General features: G+C 43.7%; 1 protein-coding gene across 1 annotated transcript in view; it reads right to left on the bottom strand.

Moving 5' to 3' along the window:
• Nucleotides 1–21,296, bottom strand: part of CD40 (CD40 molecule) — a 33,315-nt gene that overhangs the window by 4,549 nt on the left and 7,470 nt on the right. The window contains exons 4-7 of the mRNA XM_018559039.1: nucleotides 19,483–19,608; nucleotides 9,518–9,664; nucleotides 6,779–6,872; nucleotides 1,782–1,840 (exon numbers count right to left, since the gene is read on the bottom strand). Of these exons, the coding sequence (XP_018414541.1) occupies nucleotides 1,782–1,840; nucleotides 6,779–6,872; nucleotides 9,518–9,664; nucleotides 19,483–19,608 (426 nt within the window). The remainder of the gene's footprint in view (nucleotides 1–1,781; nucleotides 1,841–6,778; nucleotides 6,873–9,517; nucleotides 9,665–19,482; nucleotides 19,609–21,296) is intronic.

Raw genomic sequence — 21,296 nt, forward strand, 5'->3', positions numbered from 1 at the left:
AGGTTTGGTGGGATATGTGTTGGGGTGAGAGAATGGATGGAGATAGGGAGGGGAGAGGGATGTGGATGAAAAGAGAGGGAGGGGGAAGGGAGAGCTGCTGTTTCACTTTCACTTAGGGCTAGTTCACACTAGCTACAGTGCATTCTGGCCGGAACGCACTGCATCGCATTGCGTCCGGCCCACATTGTTATGGGGCAGGAGGGGGCGTGGCAGTGCATTGAAGTGAATTACACCACAGCCCTCCGGCCGCAATGCGATCGGCCGCACGGGAACACAAGGCACATCAATGTCTGCATTCCGCTCTGGTCCGGTCAGAAAAAATAGTGCCTGCAGCATTTTTTCTGACCAGACCGCAGACATTGATGTGCCTGTGCGGCCGATCGCATTGCGGCCAGAGGGCGTGGCTTCATTGCCATTGAGAAACACCCCCTCCCGCCCACAACAAAGTGAGCCAGCCGCAATGCGATCCAGTGCGTTCCGGCCAGATCCGGGCCGGAACGCACTGTGGCTAGTGTGAACTAGCCCTCACAAGTCTTTACCCCACCGCCACCTTGTGACTGCACAGTGAAGGAAAAGCAGTACACTTAAGAGCTCATCTCTCAATCACTCTGCCCTCTCCTCCTATCATATTCTCCATACACTGCAGCACACCTTACTGGTGTGAATAACTGTACACGTTGACGCGTGTTCATTAATACACTGCGACAGTGTGAATGGGAACTAAGAGCAGTACTAGTACTCAACGATGGAACAAGTAGCCTATGCTGTGAGCTACACAGCAGTATACAGAAGCATTAATAGCACCGGGTCGTATATTGCTGTAACTTTGTTAAACTGGTCATGACAAATGAATTGCTGTTAAAGTCCACTATGCAGCATAGGGAGTCATTTGTTCAAATGGTTAGCGATCAATCACCATTTCGGCAGCATGATTGAGGAACTAATACCAGACATGTGTCTTGGCATTGCTATAGTGAAATGCAAACAGAATGGGTTCAGATTATAAAGTGAATGCAGATATAACTTCCTCTTTAATGGGAATGTACACTTATATCTTTTGCTGTCATTTCCCTCATTTTAGCTAATGGAACCTCCACAGTGTATAATGACTAACGATAAGTGATCATTGTTAATAGAATCTAATGATCAAATCAACTTCTAGGACAATTTGCTTTCAAGATTGTTCCAGTTCCAGTATGCCAGTAATAAAGTATACAACACATCCTGAGGTTTTTAGAGACTGAACAATTCGCCTTTACTTGTGTTTGAGATTTTGAGTGCTATCATAGGAGCTACACTATATTGCCAAACGTATTGGGACATCGGATTGCCAGACAGAGAAGCGTGATTCGTCACTCCAGGGAACACGTCTCCACTTCTCTAGAGTCCAGTGGCGGTGTGCTTTACACCACTGCATCCGACGCTTTGCATTGCACTTGCTGATGTAAGGCTTGGGTGCAGCTGCTCGGCCATGGAAACCCATTCCATGAAGCTCTCTATGCACTGTTGTTGTGCCAATCAGAAGGTCACACCAAGTTTGGAGGGCTGTAACTATTGACTCTGAAGACAGTTGGCGACTTCTGCGCACTGTGCGCTTCAGCATGCGCTGACCCCACTCTGTCATTTTACGGTTGACCGCGGAATATTTAGTCGCAAGAAAATTTCACGGAACACCTGAATCCAATGATTTGGAGGGGTGTCCCAATATTTTTGGCAATATAGTTTATATATGTAAACAATAATATGGTTTCCCTTTAAAACCCCCACTTTGAACAACTTACCACAGGCAACATCCGTATTGGTACTTCCTGGGTGGCTCTCTTCTTGTGAACTAGTACATCTAGAACAAAAACATAACAAGTTATTACATATTGTGCTTAGAAATCATGGCATGTAACCCACAAATAGCCTGAGGATAAATGTAATATATGAAAAAGTGCCTCATGGCAGCCATCAGTGTTGGGTTTTCTAGGACAGTCCCAGATTCCAGTAACCTAAAGACAGCCGCTGGAAATTAAGCTTTGTTCACATGTACACCAATAGAGAGGGGCGTTCAAGTGCACATGCATATGGGGGCTCAGTGAATGCTCTTGAATTTGCCAGCCACTTTGCCCTTATCACTGAGCCACAAATTATACACAATGCTTAACCCCCCATTGCCCACTCCCAGAGGCCCTTTAAAGGAGAACTATGGGGTCAGTGCTTTTCCCCATAGTTCTCCTTAGGGTAACGGGAGGACACAAACTAGCGTCCTCCCATTAGCCTAGGCTCAGTATACCGCGAGCTGCAGCTCACAGTATACTGAGACGCCGCAGCCGGAGCGGATCCCGACATCGATGTCTGGATCCACCCAGCTGCGTGAGTGACAGCTGGCTCTGCCTATCTAGAGGCAGAGCCAGCTGTACCCGCCCCCTCCCCCGTCCGTCCACCAGTAAGCGCTGGCGGATCGGAGTGGGGAGAGGGGAATCCAGTCCCTCCCCTGTCATGGCAGAGAGCCGTGACAGGATCGAGAGGTGAGCGAACCCGATATGTGTTCGCTCACCTCCCGATCTACTGAGCCGACCTGTGACAGTCTCATTGTCACAGGTCGGCTAGAACTATGAGGTGAGTGAAAAGCACTCACCTCATAGTTCTCCTTTAAGGGGTTGTGAATGCCAGGCTTTGGAGGCTGGCTTCCAGATCATCTGATCGCTATGATTGGCTGTCACAGTAGTCACATGATTGGGAACCTGTCCCAATAGATCCCAATTGTAAATGGTAACTGAGATGTCGGTGTCAGCTTAGTCACTGTGCACCCCAAAACAGCAAAGCCAGCTGACGCATTTATGCAGCGGCTCAGTGTTAAGGCGGCACCCACCATACTGCCGCATATATGCATTACACTGATGGAAACAGGTTAAACTGTGCTCAGTAGGGCTCTTTATTGGCTTCCCTTGGCAGTCCTCTCTCACCCAGCCAGGGGAAGGAATGAAGGCAGGAAAGGCTGAAATAAAGACGGGTGTTCCAGCATCAGCAGCAGGTGAGATCCTAGATCACCAGATTTTAAACAAAAGAGACTAAGGTGAAGTGGTGCAATACAGAAATGTCTGCATGAAAAATTGAACCGATAAGCCGTAGGCTATGCTCCCTGTATTCATCTCATGGATTAGTTTTCAATCTTGACTTGTACATTTAGAACTTTTAAATCTAAACTCATTAATAAAACAAATTGTTATTCATTAGTATAAAATGTAATGTGTTATTTAAATGCAATTAGTGTAATCAACGGACTTGGTGTCAGCCCTTTGCACCACTGGTATATTGAGAGAAGGAAGGGAAGTACTAGGATTCAGTCAAGTGTATTACATGCAAATGTGCTGAAAGGAAGCAGCTGACAGGAGGATGGAGCAGAGTGAGCAGAGAGGGATGATCTCAACAGTCAGCTGCTGCTCCTTCATTCTCCAATGAGCAGGCTGGAGGTACAAATCAGAACCGCTGTATCTCTTCTACAGCCTATAACTAACAGAAATGGTAGCTGTAAACTGATGTAATCTGCCTGGCTGTTCTGCATGACCAGGGCTGGGCCTCGGTTGGCCTTGTGGGAAATCCAGCCTTGGTCAGCAGGGAGTAGAGGGGCAGCAGGGGTGTGGAATTCCTATCTCCCAACGCCCGGGATATGCAGTTCCGTGCATCGGACCAGTAGTTGTTTTCTACATTTATCCCTGCTTTGGGCAAGCAGGGCTAAATGTACAGCGGGGAAGCCGCCGCTTGTTCTGTACAAGTGATGTTGGCAATGTCGCCGAGATCACTTGTATGCAGCCTGCATACAGGGGGGCGCATTGAGGAACCTGGCCTTGGGGAAGCAGAGAGAGTAAATCCGGCCCTGTGCATGACCGGACTGTGTAAATCTCAGGGCTGCATGGACAGAAATCAAATCCTTTGGCAGGTTTCAATGTTGTATTTTATGTATGTATTTAGATGTCTGACTGGAGTTCAGCTTTAACTTTGCCACTCTCTATTCCATTAACATATATATATATATAAACACAGCACCTAAAACACTGCACTTAGCCAGCATTGCTGCACTAGAACGTGATCAGCACAGCCACCGTATACAACACTAAATAAGGCTAACGGACATAAAAGCCAATAGAACTGAAATATGCTTTACTGCCGTGAAAACAGATATATACACTCTGCCTCCATCTTTATTTGTGATGGGGATAACTTTAATCGACTGATGTTTTATTAACCAGTAGGCCTAAAGCAAGCAGCATTACTGTTTGATGCAATTTATGCATTTTGTTCATTTGGAATTCCTTTGAAGGAAATTAGCAGATTTAATTTATGGAGCCGAAACAGGTTTTCCTCATAAAAAAAAAAAAACACACACATTTATATCAAATAGCCTATTTACTCAACACTTTGCAATTAAAGAGTTATCTTGATTGAGTTCTTCAAAGTTACTGCTGCCTGTAGCTACAACATTTTATTAATAAATGAAATTGAAACTGCTATTTATAATTTATATTCATCGTACTGGCTTCCATTTAACGATGTAATGTCAGAATGCCAATAAGGCCTGGTACACACCTAGGAGTTTTTGAGCAGTTGGAAAAGCTCTTTTAAATGCCCAACACAAGAAATCCCATGTTTTTCAATGGCCCTTGTTCACACCTGAGCAGAAAAACACCAGCAGGAAAACGTCAAACACCACGAAAAGGTACATGAGCTTCTTTGGGCAGTTAAAAGCGCATTTTTGCTCCATAGACTTTAATGAAAAGGCCCAAAAACGCACGGCAGAAGCATTTTGCTCGTTTTCGTGAGCGTTTTTGCGCGTTTAAACGCGCATTCTTCCATTGCCCACAACGTTTCATAAGCTGCCAGTTAAAATGCGTGTCTTCATGTACGCATCCAAAAATGTGCATGAAAATGTGCATAAACGCGCAAATATGCTGCTCACACACATAAAAATGCGCAAAAACGATGCCGCCTAGGTGTGAACCAGGCCTGCAAATGACAGCTGGGTGGACCCAGCTGTGACGTCACGGCCGGCTCTGCCCAGTTGTTATTCATTGGCTGGGACCTGCTAGAAGGCTCTAGCAGGTGCCGGCCAATAGAAAACAGTTAAGAGGAGCAAGTTGTCGCTGCTAGCTCCGCCCAATTGGGGTTTTTTTTGCATTTTTTTTTTCTTCTTTTCTTTTTAAAAAAATCTTTATTTATTTTTTAATTTAACTATTTATTTATATTTTGAAAAAATTTGTAACCTTTTTAAAAAAAAAACTATTTTCACTGATTTGCTATTCTGCTCGGTACCACGGAGGTACCAAGCAGAATAGCCGAATGCCACTCGGCGGCCTTCGGCTATTCACTCACTGACGTTCGGCCCCTATGTGATTAGGGGCGAACGTCAGCGAGTGAGCTGCAGGAGCTTTGGCTCAGCCGATCCAGATGTTGGATCAGCTGAGTCAAAGTCCTTCTGCACTTCGGCTCAGCCAAACATGGAGAGCATGTTCGGCTGACCAAAGTGCAGCCGAAGCCAGCCGATGTACAGCTGATTTCAGCCGTAGTGAATAGCTGAACTTTGTTCGGCTCACTTCACTTCGGCTGGGTTATTCACTCGGCTGCCTTCGGCAGCTTTGTGAATAGCCCCCATCATGTGGGGAACTTTACACTAAAAAAGAGACTTTGGAATATTCTACATTCCACTGATATGCACACTGCTGCAGTAGCTGTACCGAGATTATCGGGGTTTACCAGAAGCTCTCGCATACACAGCAGTTATGTAAATTCTGTAAGATATGAACATTTTTCAGCTTGTAATTAATATTGATTATCAGTCTTGCTTCATTAGGCCTATAGAGGATCTCAAGCATCCTTCATCCCAAAATAAAATCTTTAAAATGTACTTGTTCTTGGAGGATGTAGACACATCTGGGTCTACAGAATGCTCTTATATGTGCACAGTCACAGCTGCATGAATAGCTCCCCTAAGCCAGCAATGGAAATGTGCTCCATTTGACCCAACTGATACTTCCACCCTTAGTACACACAGCAGCTAACTAAACAAATCTCAATGCTGATAATTGTAGTGTTCTGCCTTATGACAGAAACTTTGTCATTAAGGTCAAATTACTATTCACATAAATGTTAACGCATGTACCACACGGCTAAATACATTTTGAATGACAACCCAATGCACTAGTATAGTAGTGGGCAGCACACCCGGCCTCCAGTGCACCAAACTGCATGGAATGTGCATTAGGTGCGCTGCTTTGGAAAAAAATGGTGCATGCCAGTTTTGCTTGCATTGTGGTGCTTTGGCAGGCTATTCATTAAAGAAGAACTCTGGGCAGAAATGTTATTAACCCTTGCAGTGGGGCTAACCCTGCAATGCAAGGGTTAACTGCTCCTTTTTGCCTAGGGTAAAAAATAAAAAAAGTTATACTCACCCAATCCTTGGAGCATTTCTCCCCCTCCTCTGCAGTGGTCTAGGAATCCTCGAGTCATCATGTCTAATACAGTGTATAGGACATGAGGACTCCATGGGACATACTATCGCTGCAGCGAAGAAAGAGAGCGGCTGGAAGGAGCGCTGCTAGCAAAGAATGGGTGAGTATAACTTTTTTTTTGGACCCTAGGCAAAAAACAAGCAGTTAACCCTTGCAGTGCAAGGTTGCCCCACTAGAAGAGTTAATACAATTTCTGCCCAGAGTTCATCTTTAAGGCACCGCGATGCAGTGCTAAGATGCTAATGTTTTTTGCATAGTATGTACATGCCATTCTGCATAGGTCTTACCTTTGCCAATCCTTACATGGCTCTGTATCCGATGTACTATTAGAGAAGGTTCCGTATGGACATACTGCACACTCAGTGTCTGAATATTTTTCAGCTGAAAAAAACAAAAAGATTGTTAAAACAGGGAATGATTGCATGACACATAGCGGACCATTAATAGTGCAAAGCAGATGCCATTATCCACTGGACCCCACAGTGATTACTCAATTCTACACCTGCAAGTCATTCAAGAATGTACCTTGGTATAGTGATAGCCACAGGCAACAGGCATCAGGTATTACAAGCTGATGTTTCGGGACTTTGCAGGAACCCTTTCTCAAGGCTCTATACCAAGGTGCACTGATGAAGATTGTTATTTCCTTATGACAATATGGTGGCGTCATCATCTTATTCACTGCATTAAAGTACAACTTCAGACAAAAATTGTTTTTAGTTTTGGATAGAGTAAGAGAGGGCTATAACCTCTGTTGGGGTTTTTTTTTTGCCATATGTGTCCTATTGGGGAGATTTGTCTTCACTTCCTATCTGAAGCCACAAAGTGAGGGAAATCCCTTGTGCTTAGCAGACTCACCAGAACTAGTGTCCCCTTTGGAAGATTTCCTGTATATTCCTGTTCTGGTGACCACTCAAAATGTGGGATTTTCTTTTACTTTCAGTGATAACGGTCACCAGGACAAATAGAGAGGATGAATCTCCCTAAGGCCTCATTCACACGAGAAAAAGCCGGCACGTACAGCTCCGTGCTGCGTGCAAACCCTTATCGGGCAGCTCCCGTGAAGGACAAGTACTGTGATTAGTACGCAGCCCCTGTCCTTCTCTACGGGTGTACGCGGCCGTAAGTCGCCCCAATGCTCACCCGCCGTGCACGTCCGTGTGGGTGCCCATACTCGTACGCTGACAGGATGGATCCTGTCTGCGTCCGAGCCGCGACACCCGCACCCGTACGGACTTGCACTTGGGGTGAGCGTAGGGCGGCGTACGGCCGCGTACTCCCATAGAGAAGGACAGGGGCTGCGTACTAATCACACGCAGCACCTGTCCTTCACGGGAGCTGCCCGATAAGGGTTTGCACGCAGCACGGAGCTGTACGTGCCGGCTTTTTCTCATGTGAATGAGGCCTAACAGGGACACAGACAGCAATATAAAGCAGATGTTCTAATCCCTCTCCAGAATTTTTTTTTTTAAATGGCTTCAGTTGCATTTTAACTGTAAGAAAGCCTGTAAGGTGTGTGATGCATAGAATACAACTTCCGATTCATAAAATGTAGGGCACACCATACAGACATAACGCTGCAGAGAACAGGAGGAGCCCAGTCATGTGAAATGACAGGTCATGTGACAGGCTGTTTTTCTCACAGTACTTATTTTAATTGTTAAATAAATCTCGGATTCCACAGTAAGGACAGTGCTATGCACATTTTTGAAGCACATCACTGTGTGTTATAAACATGCCGCTGTTTATCAGTACCCTCATGGAAAGATCATACTGCTTCTTTATAATTGGGCCCTGTAGGCTAAATAGTAATTTTTAGTATCCTTGACTACCAAGTATTATTTTTGCATAGTTGGGTGTATTTTTCCCATGATGCAAAACAAAAACCCCTTTGCAGATGAAACCCACTATTGTATCCTTGTATAGGGAACCTCATGTTAATAAGTAACAACTAAATTAAACAATAACATATTTTCCTGGCTTATATTTGCTATGCCCGAGGCCCCAATACCAGTGACCAAGCTGCCGTGCTGCTGACAGCAATCTTAATTCAGACAGCTAATTGCTTGTGTAGTTTTATTAAACAGACCAATTAATTTGATTGATATTAATTAGCACATTGCAAGTGTATTATCTAAAGGATGTATTTCAGTTTGACATGTGTACTCAAACATTTTTTAGGTACTATATGCCGCTATGTTTCCAGAGCAATTTATTAGGAACACTATACTAATACTGGGACCTTCCCTTGAGCTCCAAACCACATTCTAGTTGTCTGGGATTGAGATCCAGTAATGGCCTACCATCTGGGTGCAGTGTTTGGGGTGCTGGGGTCTAGTGTCAGGGCTGCAGGGAGGTTCAAAGTCAGGGGTGTAGTGTCTGGTGTGTTGATATGCAGTGACAAGGGTGCTGGGAAGTAGGGAGGTTTAGAGTCAGGGGTGTTGGAGTGCAGTGTAGAGGGTGTTGGGAGATTCAGGCATGCAATGGTAGGGGGCCAGTAAGATGCAATGTCAAGGCGCAGAGTTCTAATGGAACTGGGTTCTTCATAGGTCCCAATGTAAAAACCTGCAGGGTGGCCTCTCTGACTGAGCATCACCCAATACTGTGTAGTCCCCAAAACAGCATCGCCTGCTAAGTGCGACAGGGTTTATTAGCATGGGGAGGGGGGTCATTAGGATATTTGAAAGCATAGTTAGCATTTAGGCCTCCTTCAGACCGAAGCATCACACTGATTTGCATTTTACTGCAAAGGTAGCACAAGGCACTCTGTGCAGTGCCATTCATTTAAAATGGCACCATAATGCACAAGTACCATAGGTGTCAATGGACTCACACTGCACATGTTTTGCATTGTGAAATGCTGCATTAACAAAAATCTATTATACATTTCCCTATCATATGAAAGCCAGGCAAGAAGCATTTTGAGGAGAGGGCAGCCTCCATATTTTCCTCAATGCAGGTGTCTTAATTTTAAGATGTATCATTTGGCCAAGACATTTCTTTCACAATAATCAGCACTCTCTCACCTTTCCGTGTGACTCCATATCCTGGGGCGCAGAGTGTATTAAACACACAAGTCTCGCATTCTGTGCTGGAGCAATGCTTCCCATCTTGACAAACGCATTCTACATTTTGTTTTTGTGTCCCCTCACTTATCTTCTGGAACCCTAAGTCTAGCGAAAGAGAAATATACCGGGTAACAACTAAGATGAGTACAGGTTTGATTTTCACCTCACACAGCTAAAAAAAAACTGTCATGTTTAGCAATATTTATTTTTTAAAGAATTGCACCAACTAAATGCAAGAAACCAAGAAAAAAAAGACAAACATTAAAACATTTAGGTTATGCATGGAATCAAGGATCTCTGAGAGGTAAGGATCCAGCTGCAAGTGCCTCTAAAGGCAAATTTAAATGTTTTTTACATCCATGTGTTTAAACCTAACCCTATATAAGTAAATTAAGCCAAGAACACATGTAGCATTTTTGTGCATTTGTTGCGCGTCTGCATTGGGCAGCCTATTCCTTTCAATAAGCTGCCCTACGTGCCTCAATCACAGCAAAGGCACTAATGCAGCTGTTTGATTCTGTGATGCTGCTGGAGCTGTGAGCTCCCTTTGTGCAAAAATGCGTGATTTGCTTTGACGCATTTAGGGTGGCGTTGAAATTGAATGGCACCACAAGCCCGACACATAGTTTTTTGCAGGTGAATGGGCCTTGAATTCTGTTTTTTAACACAAAACACAAAAAGGAAATACAATTATTTAAACTTTGATTGTAATAGTTACATAGAAACCTGTGGTCACTTTAAGGCTTCTGTCGCACTAGTGCTGTTGCTGGTGAGAACAGCAAGATGCAGGACATGGCAGTTGAGATAAATACTTGGCTGCTTTGTATGTGTGGCTTCGTTGCTGGCTGGATGAGTGAGGCATTGCTCTCTCGCTGGCAACTTACATTCTGTCTATTCTGTCCTGAGATACAGCAATGTCCAGATGTACCCTCTGCACTCCTTACAGCGTTTAGGACCATACAGTAAATGGTGGTGCTCGCAGTGATGATCACGGATGGCGCCGTGCATAAATAAGTCTTGATACGAATGAAGATCACCAGCACTTGATGAATACTTATAAATTTGTGTTTGTATTTATTTATATGAAGAGGTGCGTCACGTGCAAAAACCAACATTTCGGAGCTACGCAGGGTCCCTTCATCAGGGTGGCATAGTAATAGTGTGTGTCCTGAGATACACACAGCCTGTACAGCCAGTCTGGTGATCTGACTTTTCTCTGATGCAAATGTAGCCCCTATATAATATACATATACAGTATGTGCTATCACAGCGATTCTTGTTCCTAACTGTAAGGAGTTAACTTGTCCCTGTGTGTGATCTGAAGCAGAGATTTGTGGGGATTGCAGTGCAGAGCTGACACTGGGGATTGCTAATAGAGCTCTTGTGAACTATCACTCCCAGGATGCTGTGCAAGAGGAAGGAGGAGGGCTATGTACTGCAGTGACTGAGCGTGCCCAGTCTGACTGGGGGATCTGGAGAAGACAGGCCTGTGTGGGGCCCTGTGTGAATTAGGACTGCATGCAGCAGAGCTGTGTGATTCCCCCTGACAGATTGGGACACACAGAATCTGTACAGCAGCGCTCTGAAGGATGGATGTTCATCTGCTGAACCAGAGAGACTGTGTTCGAGCGCCTGAACCGAGGCCTAGTCGCATGGCTGAACCAGCCGCCGTAGTTATCCAGCCAGCCCAGCAAAGAGAGAGGGAGCCAGACGGAGCCAATTGAGAGGACTGCAAACATCCTGGATGGCTGAGGACCTTTTGTCGGGGACCCAGATGACTTCCCTCTATGTCGCCTGAACTGAAGAGAGAGAGAGAGGACGCCCAGTTCCTGCCTTTGGCCACATTGACAACCTGTTTGCTGTTCATATCTGCACTACAGTAAGGGCCCCAACGCCGGCTAGCTTAGGACACCACTACTGGCCAGTAGTATAGGGAGGTTCGGATATTGTTAAGGGCCTGTTCACACGACATCCATTTTGTGTGCTGACCGGCTCCGTACGCTGCTGCACTCAAAATGCATCCCAATGTATCCCTATGTGTTTTATGGGCTACAGTTCTCACATGCGCAGTCCGTTCAGCTTACGACAGAAAAAATACTGCATGTCACATTTTGTCAGGTCCGGATACGGTCAGGATACGCAAACGCGTCAAAAACGCACTGCGCTGCAGCTAAGGCCTGGTTCACACCTAGGCGTATTGCATATGCGCGTCTGTCACGCGTTTTTTTTACCGCGATTCACGGTAAAAAAATTGCGCGACAAACGCGCGTTTCCGAGGGCTACTTGGCTGTATCCAAATGGAAACGCGCAACTAAAACGGCCCAAAGTAGTACATGTACCTTTTCAGGCGTGGGCCGTTTTGTAGAGCGTTAGGGACGGGCTGAAATACGCCAAGGTGTGAACCAGACCCATTGAAAACAATGGGATTTTCATGTTTGAGCGCTTTGTAGAGCGTTCGTCGAGCGTAGAACGCGCTACAAAATGTTCAGGTGTGAACGAGGGCTAACATACTAACAGCCCCACTCCAGCCAAAAAAAATAATTTTTTTTTTTTTGCTGGAACGCATCAAAAACGCGGCCAAAAACGCAATGCATCAGCAGCTCCACGTCTGCTGATCAGGACCTGATCTCATGTGAACAGGCCTTAAAGGGAGACCTTAAAGGGACATACACCCCATTCAGGGGAAAGCCTTTAGAGACAATTGGCCTCACATACCTCAGTACTGACAGCAGATAGCTGCAGTTACTGGGTCGCAGAGTGCCTCAGCCTGTTGATACACATTATTGTTGGGGATTTCTGTCATTACTATTGTATCATAGTTGTTCATCTCTGATTTGTCAGTAAATCTACTATAAAACTCTTCAAAGGTGTGTTGGTGTGCTGTGGATCCACGCTTTGGGCGGTACATTGGTGTAGGGGTATAGAAATATCCGGTTATTCAGCGGCTCCTTCGGGGGTGAGCGCTACACAAATAAGAAAAAACCTAAGTCATCTCCTTTTTGCCCACCCATCTGCTCACACTGTTCTTTCCTCCTGTCAGCATGTTCTATGTAAGCACAGTTACAATGCAGCACACAGGCCACAAGTCACTGGTTGCAAGGAGCTGAGAGGAACACCGAACAGAGCCGCTGGCAGCACACCAAAACCTCTCACAACTTACTGCCCAGCCCCCAAAGACCATTAACGGATAGCAAACCCCTCCTGGAACGACCATACACTGGCAGTACAACATCCCCTGCCACCCCTGCCTCAGGCAGCAAATAGTGTAGGGACAGCTCTGCTGCCATGCATGGTTGCTTGAAGTGTAGAGGAGTTAATGTCAACACAGTTTCACTTTAAAAGGAAACTACACTATATTGTCAAAAATTCGTAGACACTGAGTTCTGGAGTTTCCTGTGAAGGGTACAGTTAATGTTACAGGTTACATTTTAGGCAATTATGTGCTTCCAAACCTGTGGCAACAATTTGGAGATGGCCATTTTTGTTACTGTATGACTGTGCCCCTGTGCACATAGCCAGGTACATAAGGACAAGTTGTGATGAATTTTGAGGAACTCATGTGGCCTACACAGAGCCCTGACCTTAAAGAGACACTAAACTCAGGAGTTAAATCTTAAAAATGCATTTAAATACCTTACCTATTAACAAAAATGTAGCTTATTTTTGTATCACACGGCTGTAGAGCCTCAAACCATCTCTGAATTGGTGCCGGCACTGTCCTTCTGGAAGTTGGCTACTTTTGTTCCCCATGGTCCTGTGTGTTGTAAAGTAGCCACAGCTCCAAGCAAAGTTTGCTCCAGTGATAGACTATAATTTCTATACAAATGAGTAAACCAAATGTGAGATTGTAGTCCATCTTGGAGAGGGGGCTACTTTACAACACACACAGGAACCATGAGGAATAAAAGTAGCCCCCCTCCAGAAGGAAGGACAGTGTCAGCACCAATTCAGAGATGATTTAAGGATCTACAGCTGAGTGTTGCATAAGTAAATTAAATTTTTTATAATAGTTAAGGTACTTGAATGCATTGTTAAGGTGTAACTCCTGACTTTTGTGTCACATTAACCCTAATGAACACCTTTGTGATAAATTGGAATGCTGATTGCGGGCCAGATCTTCTCATCCAACAAGTCCAAGTACCTGACCTCAGAAATACTCTTTTGGCTGAATGTGCACACATTCCCACACACACACTCCAAACCTGTTGTGGAAATCCTTCCCAAAGGAGTGGAGGCTGTTACAGCTTTAAAGGAGGAGATCATTCTAAATTTGTAACCATGGTTTTGGAACAGGATATCCAAGAAGCTCAAATAGGTGTGATGGCAAGTGTCCACAAACATTTGACTATATAATGCATAGTGCATTTTTATGTTGTGTACATTTTGGCAAGGAATAAACAAGCTGCTCCAGTTTTTTTGGAACTACTTTAATGCACCAGGAGAAGCCTCAGAGTGCAGAACACAGTCTGTCATCAGTCGAAAGAATTCATAATGCATGAAAGCACCACACATCCACTGCTGCTCATGGATAATATGTTTTATTGTAAATCTCTGTAAAACATGACTGCCCAGAGGATCTGAGCTGTCATGTTTTACCAAGGCTTACAATAAAATGTATTATATGAGCAGCAGTCAGTGTGCAGTGCTTTCATAGATTGTACACATTCTGAATTATAGCGTTTGATGGAAAGCTATATTCATAGTGGTTTTCGTGTTTTTGCATACTTCCTTTTTCATATTTATCAAAAGTTATATTTCATACAACATTTTGCAAATTCCTATTCTAGCACTTATGTGTATTTCACTGTAATCAATCAAACTCCGTGCTTAACAACTGCTAAGAAAATATCTTACATAGTTACAAAGAGAGTCTATTGCTTTCGGTATGCCAGACCTGGCTGCCACAACTGCTTTGCAAAACTATAAAGCAAGAAGCAAAACCTGCATATTTATTGAGCAATGGATTCCATCATGTACATATTATTATTATAATTTGTATTATTATTATACATTATTAATTACATACTTGTGTCCCTGTTAAAAGTTAAAATAAAATAGCAGCTTTTGCTGCAATATTTGACTTCAACTCAGAGCTGTCCCCTGAATTACTTATTTTCCCCCACTAGATGTCCAGTTTAATGGCCAGCATTATTCATCCAATTTTCTCTAAACCCAGGCTGTGGTGGACCTGCCTCCAGCCCTTGAATGGACAGTGAAAGAAGTAGCAACACTACGCTGAGCTCATTTCTCTGTCACTCTGCATTACCCTCCTATCAACGCACTTCTAGTCAGGCAATTAGTGCTTTGGCTACTTGCATTGCTTCTTCCTCTTACATTTTGAGCCCTGGTGTGCATGGACTGCAATATGATGACACCAAGTCACATTCAGGTACTAACACTGATTGCGTTTATGAATACATTCAATGATATTTGAATGAGTACAGAGCTGCATTCATTTGTGTCTTTTACATCTGTATAGATTTAAAGGAGATCTATGAGGTGAGTGATTTTCAATCATCCTCATAGTTAGAGCCGACCTGTGACAAAGAAGCTGTCATAGGTCTGCTCTATCGATCAGGAAGTGAGTAGAAACATGCACGATCTGCTCACTTCTCGATTGTCTCCCTGCAGTGACTATCAACATCCGCTGCCCGCAGGGATTCCCCCCTCTCCTTTAGGATCCTCCAGTGCTTAGTGGAGGAACAAACGGGGATAGGCAGAGCCAGCTGTCACACACGCAGCTGGGTGGATCTCGACAGTAATGTCGGGATCCGTCCTGCCTGCGGCGCTCACAGTATATTGTGGGCAATATCCCACGATATACTGAGCTTTGGGTCACAGGAGGACGCTAGTATATGTCCTCCTGTGACCCTAAAGAGAACTATGGGGAAAAACACTTCCCCCATAGTTCTCTTTTAAGCTTCATGTTATCAGTTTCACATGCATTGGTTTTCATGCACTGCACTGATAATGACGAGGTCTGAAACTACTGTATGCAGTTTGGAATAAATGGCTCTATAATATTTGGCTGTATGTATCTGTGCTATAAATCAGCATTTCTGGATGTACAGTTGGCCCAAGTTCATAAAATAATGATTTGCATGGCTCTGTCCACTATCCTAAAATTAGGAATAAAATCCTTGTCAATGTCTTCTGAATCAAAAAATGGATTGCCTTCACTTCTCTTTTAGGGTTAAAAATCATATCTGTAGTTGGAAAAATGTCCTTCTTTTCCTCCAAAAACCAATGCTTGGGTCTGCTACAGTACATAAATGAAGTGTTGCCTCATGTTGCTTGCTGGGGAACTATAGCCTTAGTCTATATTGAGCTCACATTACAGGTTTACCTTAAAGAGGAGGTTTACCCATATCTTTGAACTGACAACAAAGACACCTTTAGAAATGGCAATCTACAAATACATACTTCTAGATAATTGCCAGCTTTTTATCCTTTGCATACCTTATTTTTATTTTTCTCCCCATTTTTGTCACAGTTGACATTTTTACTAAGGCTAGATTGCTATATCTCCCTTTACTTCCTGGAACTCTGACACATGTGACTAGACATGTGACCATGCACGTCATCTCAGGGGAGGAAAATGCCTTTATCTAAGATCTTGTGAGATTACAGATGAGATTTTCCAGCTATGCTCTGCTGATGTAACCTTCCCAGGATGCAACGCTAGGGCACGATTACATAATTTGTGCCAAAGAAGACCACAAATTGTAAGCAAAATAAAAATGTGTTTGTTTAACTAATGAATTAAAGATGATTTCATATCAGCATGCAGAGCTGCACTCTGATGTGGTTTCACACTGGTTCAGTGGGGGGCTTTTTGGTTCCTTTTAAAGGAGAACTATGAGGTGAGTGCTTTTCACTCATCCTCATAGTTCTAGCCGACCTGTGACAATGAAACTGTCACAGGTCGGCTCAGTAGATCGGGAGGTGAGCGAACACATACCGGCGTTCTCTCACTTCTCGATCCTGTCACGGCCGTGACAGGGGAGGGACTGGATTCTCCCTTCCCCGCTCCGATTCTCCAGCGCTGACTGGCGGAACGGACGGGGAGGGGGCGGGTACAGCTGGCTCTGCCTCTAGATAGGCAGAGCCAGCTGTCACTCACGCAGCTGGGCGGATCCAGACATAATTGTCGGGATCCGCTTCAGCTGCGGCATCTCAGTATACCGCCAGCTGTAGCTTGTGGTATACTGCGGCGTCTCAGTATACCGTCAGCTGTAGCTTGCGGTATACTGCGCTTAGGGTGGCGGGAGGACGCTAGATTGTGTCCTCCCATTACCCTAAGGAGAACTATGGGGAAAAGCCCTAACCCCATAGTTCTCCTTTAAGTCCATCTCACCATAACCTGTTTAGTTATACTTTCTGGTCAGTCTCCAAGCCCTTTCTTCTAAGATGCCATGGTTTGCATACACTGTACCAACAGGGAAAGGTTTTTGCTTTGACAAAATTTCAGCAAACCCAGGACAATTTAAATGGGTAAGTCAACAGTTAGGGTTTTTTTTGGTAGTTTTCATAGTTAAGTAAGCTTTCAATGGACCTGTTCTTATGTCAAAAATGCAAACCCTAGAGCTGATTCTAACCTAAGTTGTTACTAAATAACTGATGCTGCGTCCCAACACCCCTTGGAATCAGCATATGAGAACTCTTATGTTTCCTTATATCATGGATTTCCTATAGTGCAATGTATGAGCCTTCATGTCCAAGCAGTGGCAAATGCAATTGATGGAAGGTTTATAAAAGTCATGGTGCCCCCAACAGTTATAGGAAATTAGTGACAAATGAGCTTACCAATTCCACCTACAAGTAAAATATGACATATCTTTTTGTTCAAATGGCCTTTAACCAGTTGACATTCGCGGTGTTAAACCCCCTTCCCATCCAGGCCATTTTTCAGTATTCAGATGCATAAATAGCCCTTTATTGCATACTGCTTTACATTGCTCTACATTGCTCTTGAGGGTCAGAAACACTCATTTACGTTATCCATATGAACCTATTCTTGTGTTGAAAAGTGCAAATCCTAGAGCTTTATTCACTAACCCTAACATTAAAGGAGAACTATGGGGTCAGTGTTTTCCCCCATAGTTCTCCTTAGGGTAACGGGAGGACACAAACTAGCGTCCTCCCGTTACCCTAAGCTCAGTATACCGTGAGCTACAGCTCGCAGTATACTGAGACGCGGCAGCTAGAGCGGATCCCGACATCGACGTCGAGATCCGCCCAGCTGCGTGAGTGACAGCTGGCTCTGCCTATCTAGAGGCAGAGCCAGCTGTACCCGCCCCCTCCCCCGTCCGTTCCGCCAGTCAGCGCTGGCAGATCGGAGCGGGGAGAGGGGAATCCAGCCCCTCGCACTGTCACAGCAGAGAGCCGTGACAGGATCGAGAGGTGAGCGAACCCGGTATGTGTTCGCTCACCTCCCGATCTACTGAGCCGACCTGTGACAGTCTCATTGTCACAGGTCGGCTAGAACTATGAGGTGAGTGGAAATCACTCATCTCATAGTTCTCCTTTAACCTTAACTGTAACCCAAGTCGTAGAGCTAACACTAATGATATCCTAACACTTTGTTTATAAGTACAAAGTAATATGGTTTCTATGTCAGCACTGTCATGGAGATCACATGACTTTATCAACAAAGCCACATGATTGTAAATAAAGTCATTGATAACTATGTCAGCTGACATGAATGGCTTTGTTCAGCAGCAAAGCCGTGTTACAGGGCAATGGGCTATGACATGACTTTGTTTAAAACAAAACCATGTGCTACTGGGGTCTCACAACCAACAGGTCTGCACGCTCTCTGTAGAAAACGTCTTATTCTATTTGTCCCTGGTGTACCCTGTAGTAAATGTTTATTTGTAAAATCAAAATCTTAATAAAAAAGAAGAGGTATAAAATATTAGTTTAAAAAGTCATATTCCCTTTAAACGGTGTAAAATATAATTGATAATAAACCATTATTAGAAATAATCCAAATTAATTCCAAGCATTCCAAATAATGCCACGTGATCTGGCAAAAAAACTGTGTCATAGACGTGCCTTAAATTACCAAAGTTTCCTGATGCATTGTCACCAATGGCATCTGGAGCCTATCTGTACAGTTTATTGAGAAAATCCACCTTCCTGCCTCAAAACAATAAAACACAGATATTGCTCATCACACAATTTATTTTGACACATTTACAAATCACTTTATCTTGCGAACAATTTGTATTCCTAACACACTTCAGGATTCTGCCTTTTTCCTGCCTTTGCTGCTTCATCTCTGAACCTATTGTAAAATGTTCTGACAAGCTGGTCCTTTGAGTGAATGGTATGGGTCAGAAGGTCACAGTAATGTAAAGTGACATCAAAAAGGTTAGCAATGTTAGTTAAATACAATGAAGAAAATGAAGAATGTACAGAAATGTTCAGGTGATAAAAATTAACTTGGAATTTAACCACTTAAAGACCGCGGTGTTAAACCCCACTTCCTGGCCAGGCCATTTTTTTAGTATTCAGCGCTGTGGTACTTTGACTGACATTTGTTCTGTTATGAAACGCTGTACTGAAATTAATTTTATTTTTTGGGGATAGATATAGCTTTCATTTGCTGGTATTTAATCACTACAGGGGGGTTTATATGTTTTTACTATATTAAGGAAAAATTACCAAACATTTTGAAGAAAAAACTGTTTCCCCAATATTATGTTATGAAACATTTATTACTAATCAATTTCTTGGTAAAATATAAAAGATGGGGTCATGTTGGGTAAATAGATACCAAACATGTCAAGCCTGTTAATCGCGTGTGCCTGCGAAACCACAAAAAGGAAATCAGTGATAAAAGTATATACAGTATGAATAAGATAAAGTAATCTAAACACTGAGAACCTAACAAGAAAATATACACACATTTCACTTACTTTTATCACAGTATTGGTGTGGAAGACATTCTTTTTCTCGGCTCCACTTATCTTGATACTCCCCATTTAGGCAAATCGCACACATCGTTTCGCTGCGCTCTGTACACTCTGTATGTAGTCTTTGTCCTGTAAAACAAGCATATTTCAAATCACTATATTGTAATATGATTTCAACAGGATAAACTCCAGTCAATAGCCATTCCATATCATTTACTCACATTGTTTACATTGAGGTGTGAGGTAATTCTCCTCTTAGACCCTTAATGCCCAAAATGTGACCTGCTGTCTTTCAGACCTCAAATCTGGTCTGGGGCACATCAGGCTCCATATTAAGTGAGAGGAACTCCAGCGGCCTTTGCCGGTGATAAGCATGGCCCAGCACTAAGCCCAGAAGCTAATTAATTACTCCGCAACTGAGCTTTTGCTCCTGCTATGGAGAGCACAATGGGAGAGACTTATCAAAATTGGAAAAGACAGAATCTGAAGCAGTTGCCCATAGTAACCAATCCGTAATGTGATGATGTAATCTACTAGTAATCAAATGTATCAAAATATAAGTTATCGTGCAGCACTCAGTAAATATGGGGGGCCTCAAGTGCGGCCCCTGATATGTCCAAAGTTGTCCATCGTGGTCTTAGGCCTTATTCACATTGGCAGCAAGGGAGGAGGGTTAAGACTAAGTGGTTGAGTTGCGGTTTTACAACCCCCAATCACCTGCCGAACCGTGATGTGTACATTGCCGCGGCTGCGATGCTTTGCAGCATGACAACAAATATAAAGCATGTCGTGTTTTACAGGTGCTGCCGCTTATCAAATGCAACCAATGCAATAAATGGGATCATGCTGCAACTGTGAGGGCATGTGTTATTTCAATAGGAAATCCCAATTGGGATTTTTTTTTAAATGCATTCTGGAGGAGGCAGTATCACCTCCTGAACCCCAGGCAGCCACTGCTCCACCACAGTGGATTGCTTTTCAGAGGCTGGTGGAGGCTGCCACCCATGTTTATGTAGCCTTAGACAGTTGTCACCATAACAGAGGTGCATTCAGTTCCATAGCCAAGCACTGAGTAGCTGTTCTGTAGCACTTCAGTTCGCTGCAGCAGCTTCACTGAACGATTCGGCTGCACAGTGCTAAGGAAAATGGTGGAAGATAATATGTTTTGACTAATAAATACAATTTTCCACACTTATCTGCCACACTCAGCTCCCTGCATCTAAGTTAGCAGTGTTGAGCGCTGACTTGCAGCACAGTGTTCAGCGGCGGTTTGATAGCTCAGCACTCGCAGCGGCTGAGCAACTGAACATGCCTCAGGTATCTTTGTTCTAGGGATAACTCAAAACTTTTCAGTCCCAGTGATAATGGTAACGAGGAAGAATACAGAGGGCAAATCCCCAGCTGGGACACAGACTGAAGGTTTGGGCTTTGGACACACTGTAAGGCAAGAAGCAATCTACATTGTGCACTAACCCATAGCAACCAATATGTGATCAATTTTGCAAGATGAACTTTGATTTGGAGCCTATGGTATACAGCAGGCATTGCTGTTTGCATAATGATTTACATCGTTAAATAATTCTACAAAGCAGCATGTTCAGTTTATAATTGCTACATATAATAATCCTATTACAATTTACAATTTAATAAAAGTTTATAAAGTTATTGTCATGTTTTAGTGTGATTCACATGGTGACTGTTATTTATTTATTTTGAATAAAAAGCCATTAGAGGGTCAAATAGGAAATGACAGAACAATAAAAGACATATAAAGGCCATTGAATGCTGCCTAATCCTCTCAAGCACAGGGCTAGTAA

The sequence above is a fragment of the Nanorana parkeri genome, unplaced genomic scaffold, assembly GCF_000935625.1.
Source record: "Nanorana parkeri isolate BGI_ZX_2015 unplaced genomic scaffold, ASM93562v1 scaffold377, whole genome shotgun sequence".
Taxonomy (NCBI): domain Eukaryota; kingdom Metazoa; phylum Chordata; class Amphibia; order Anura; family Dicroglossidae; genus Nanorana; species Nanorana parkeri.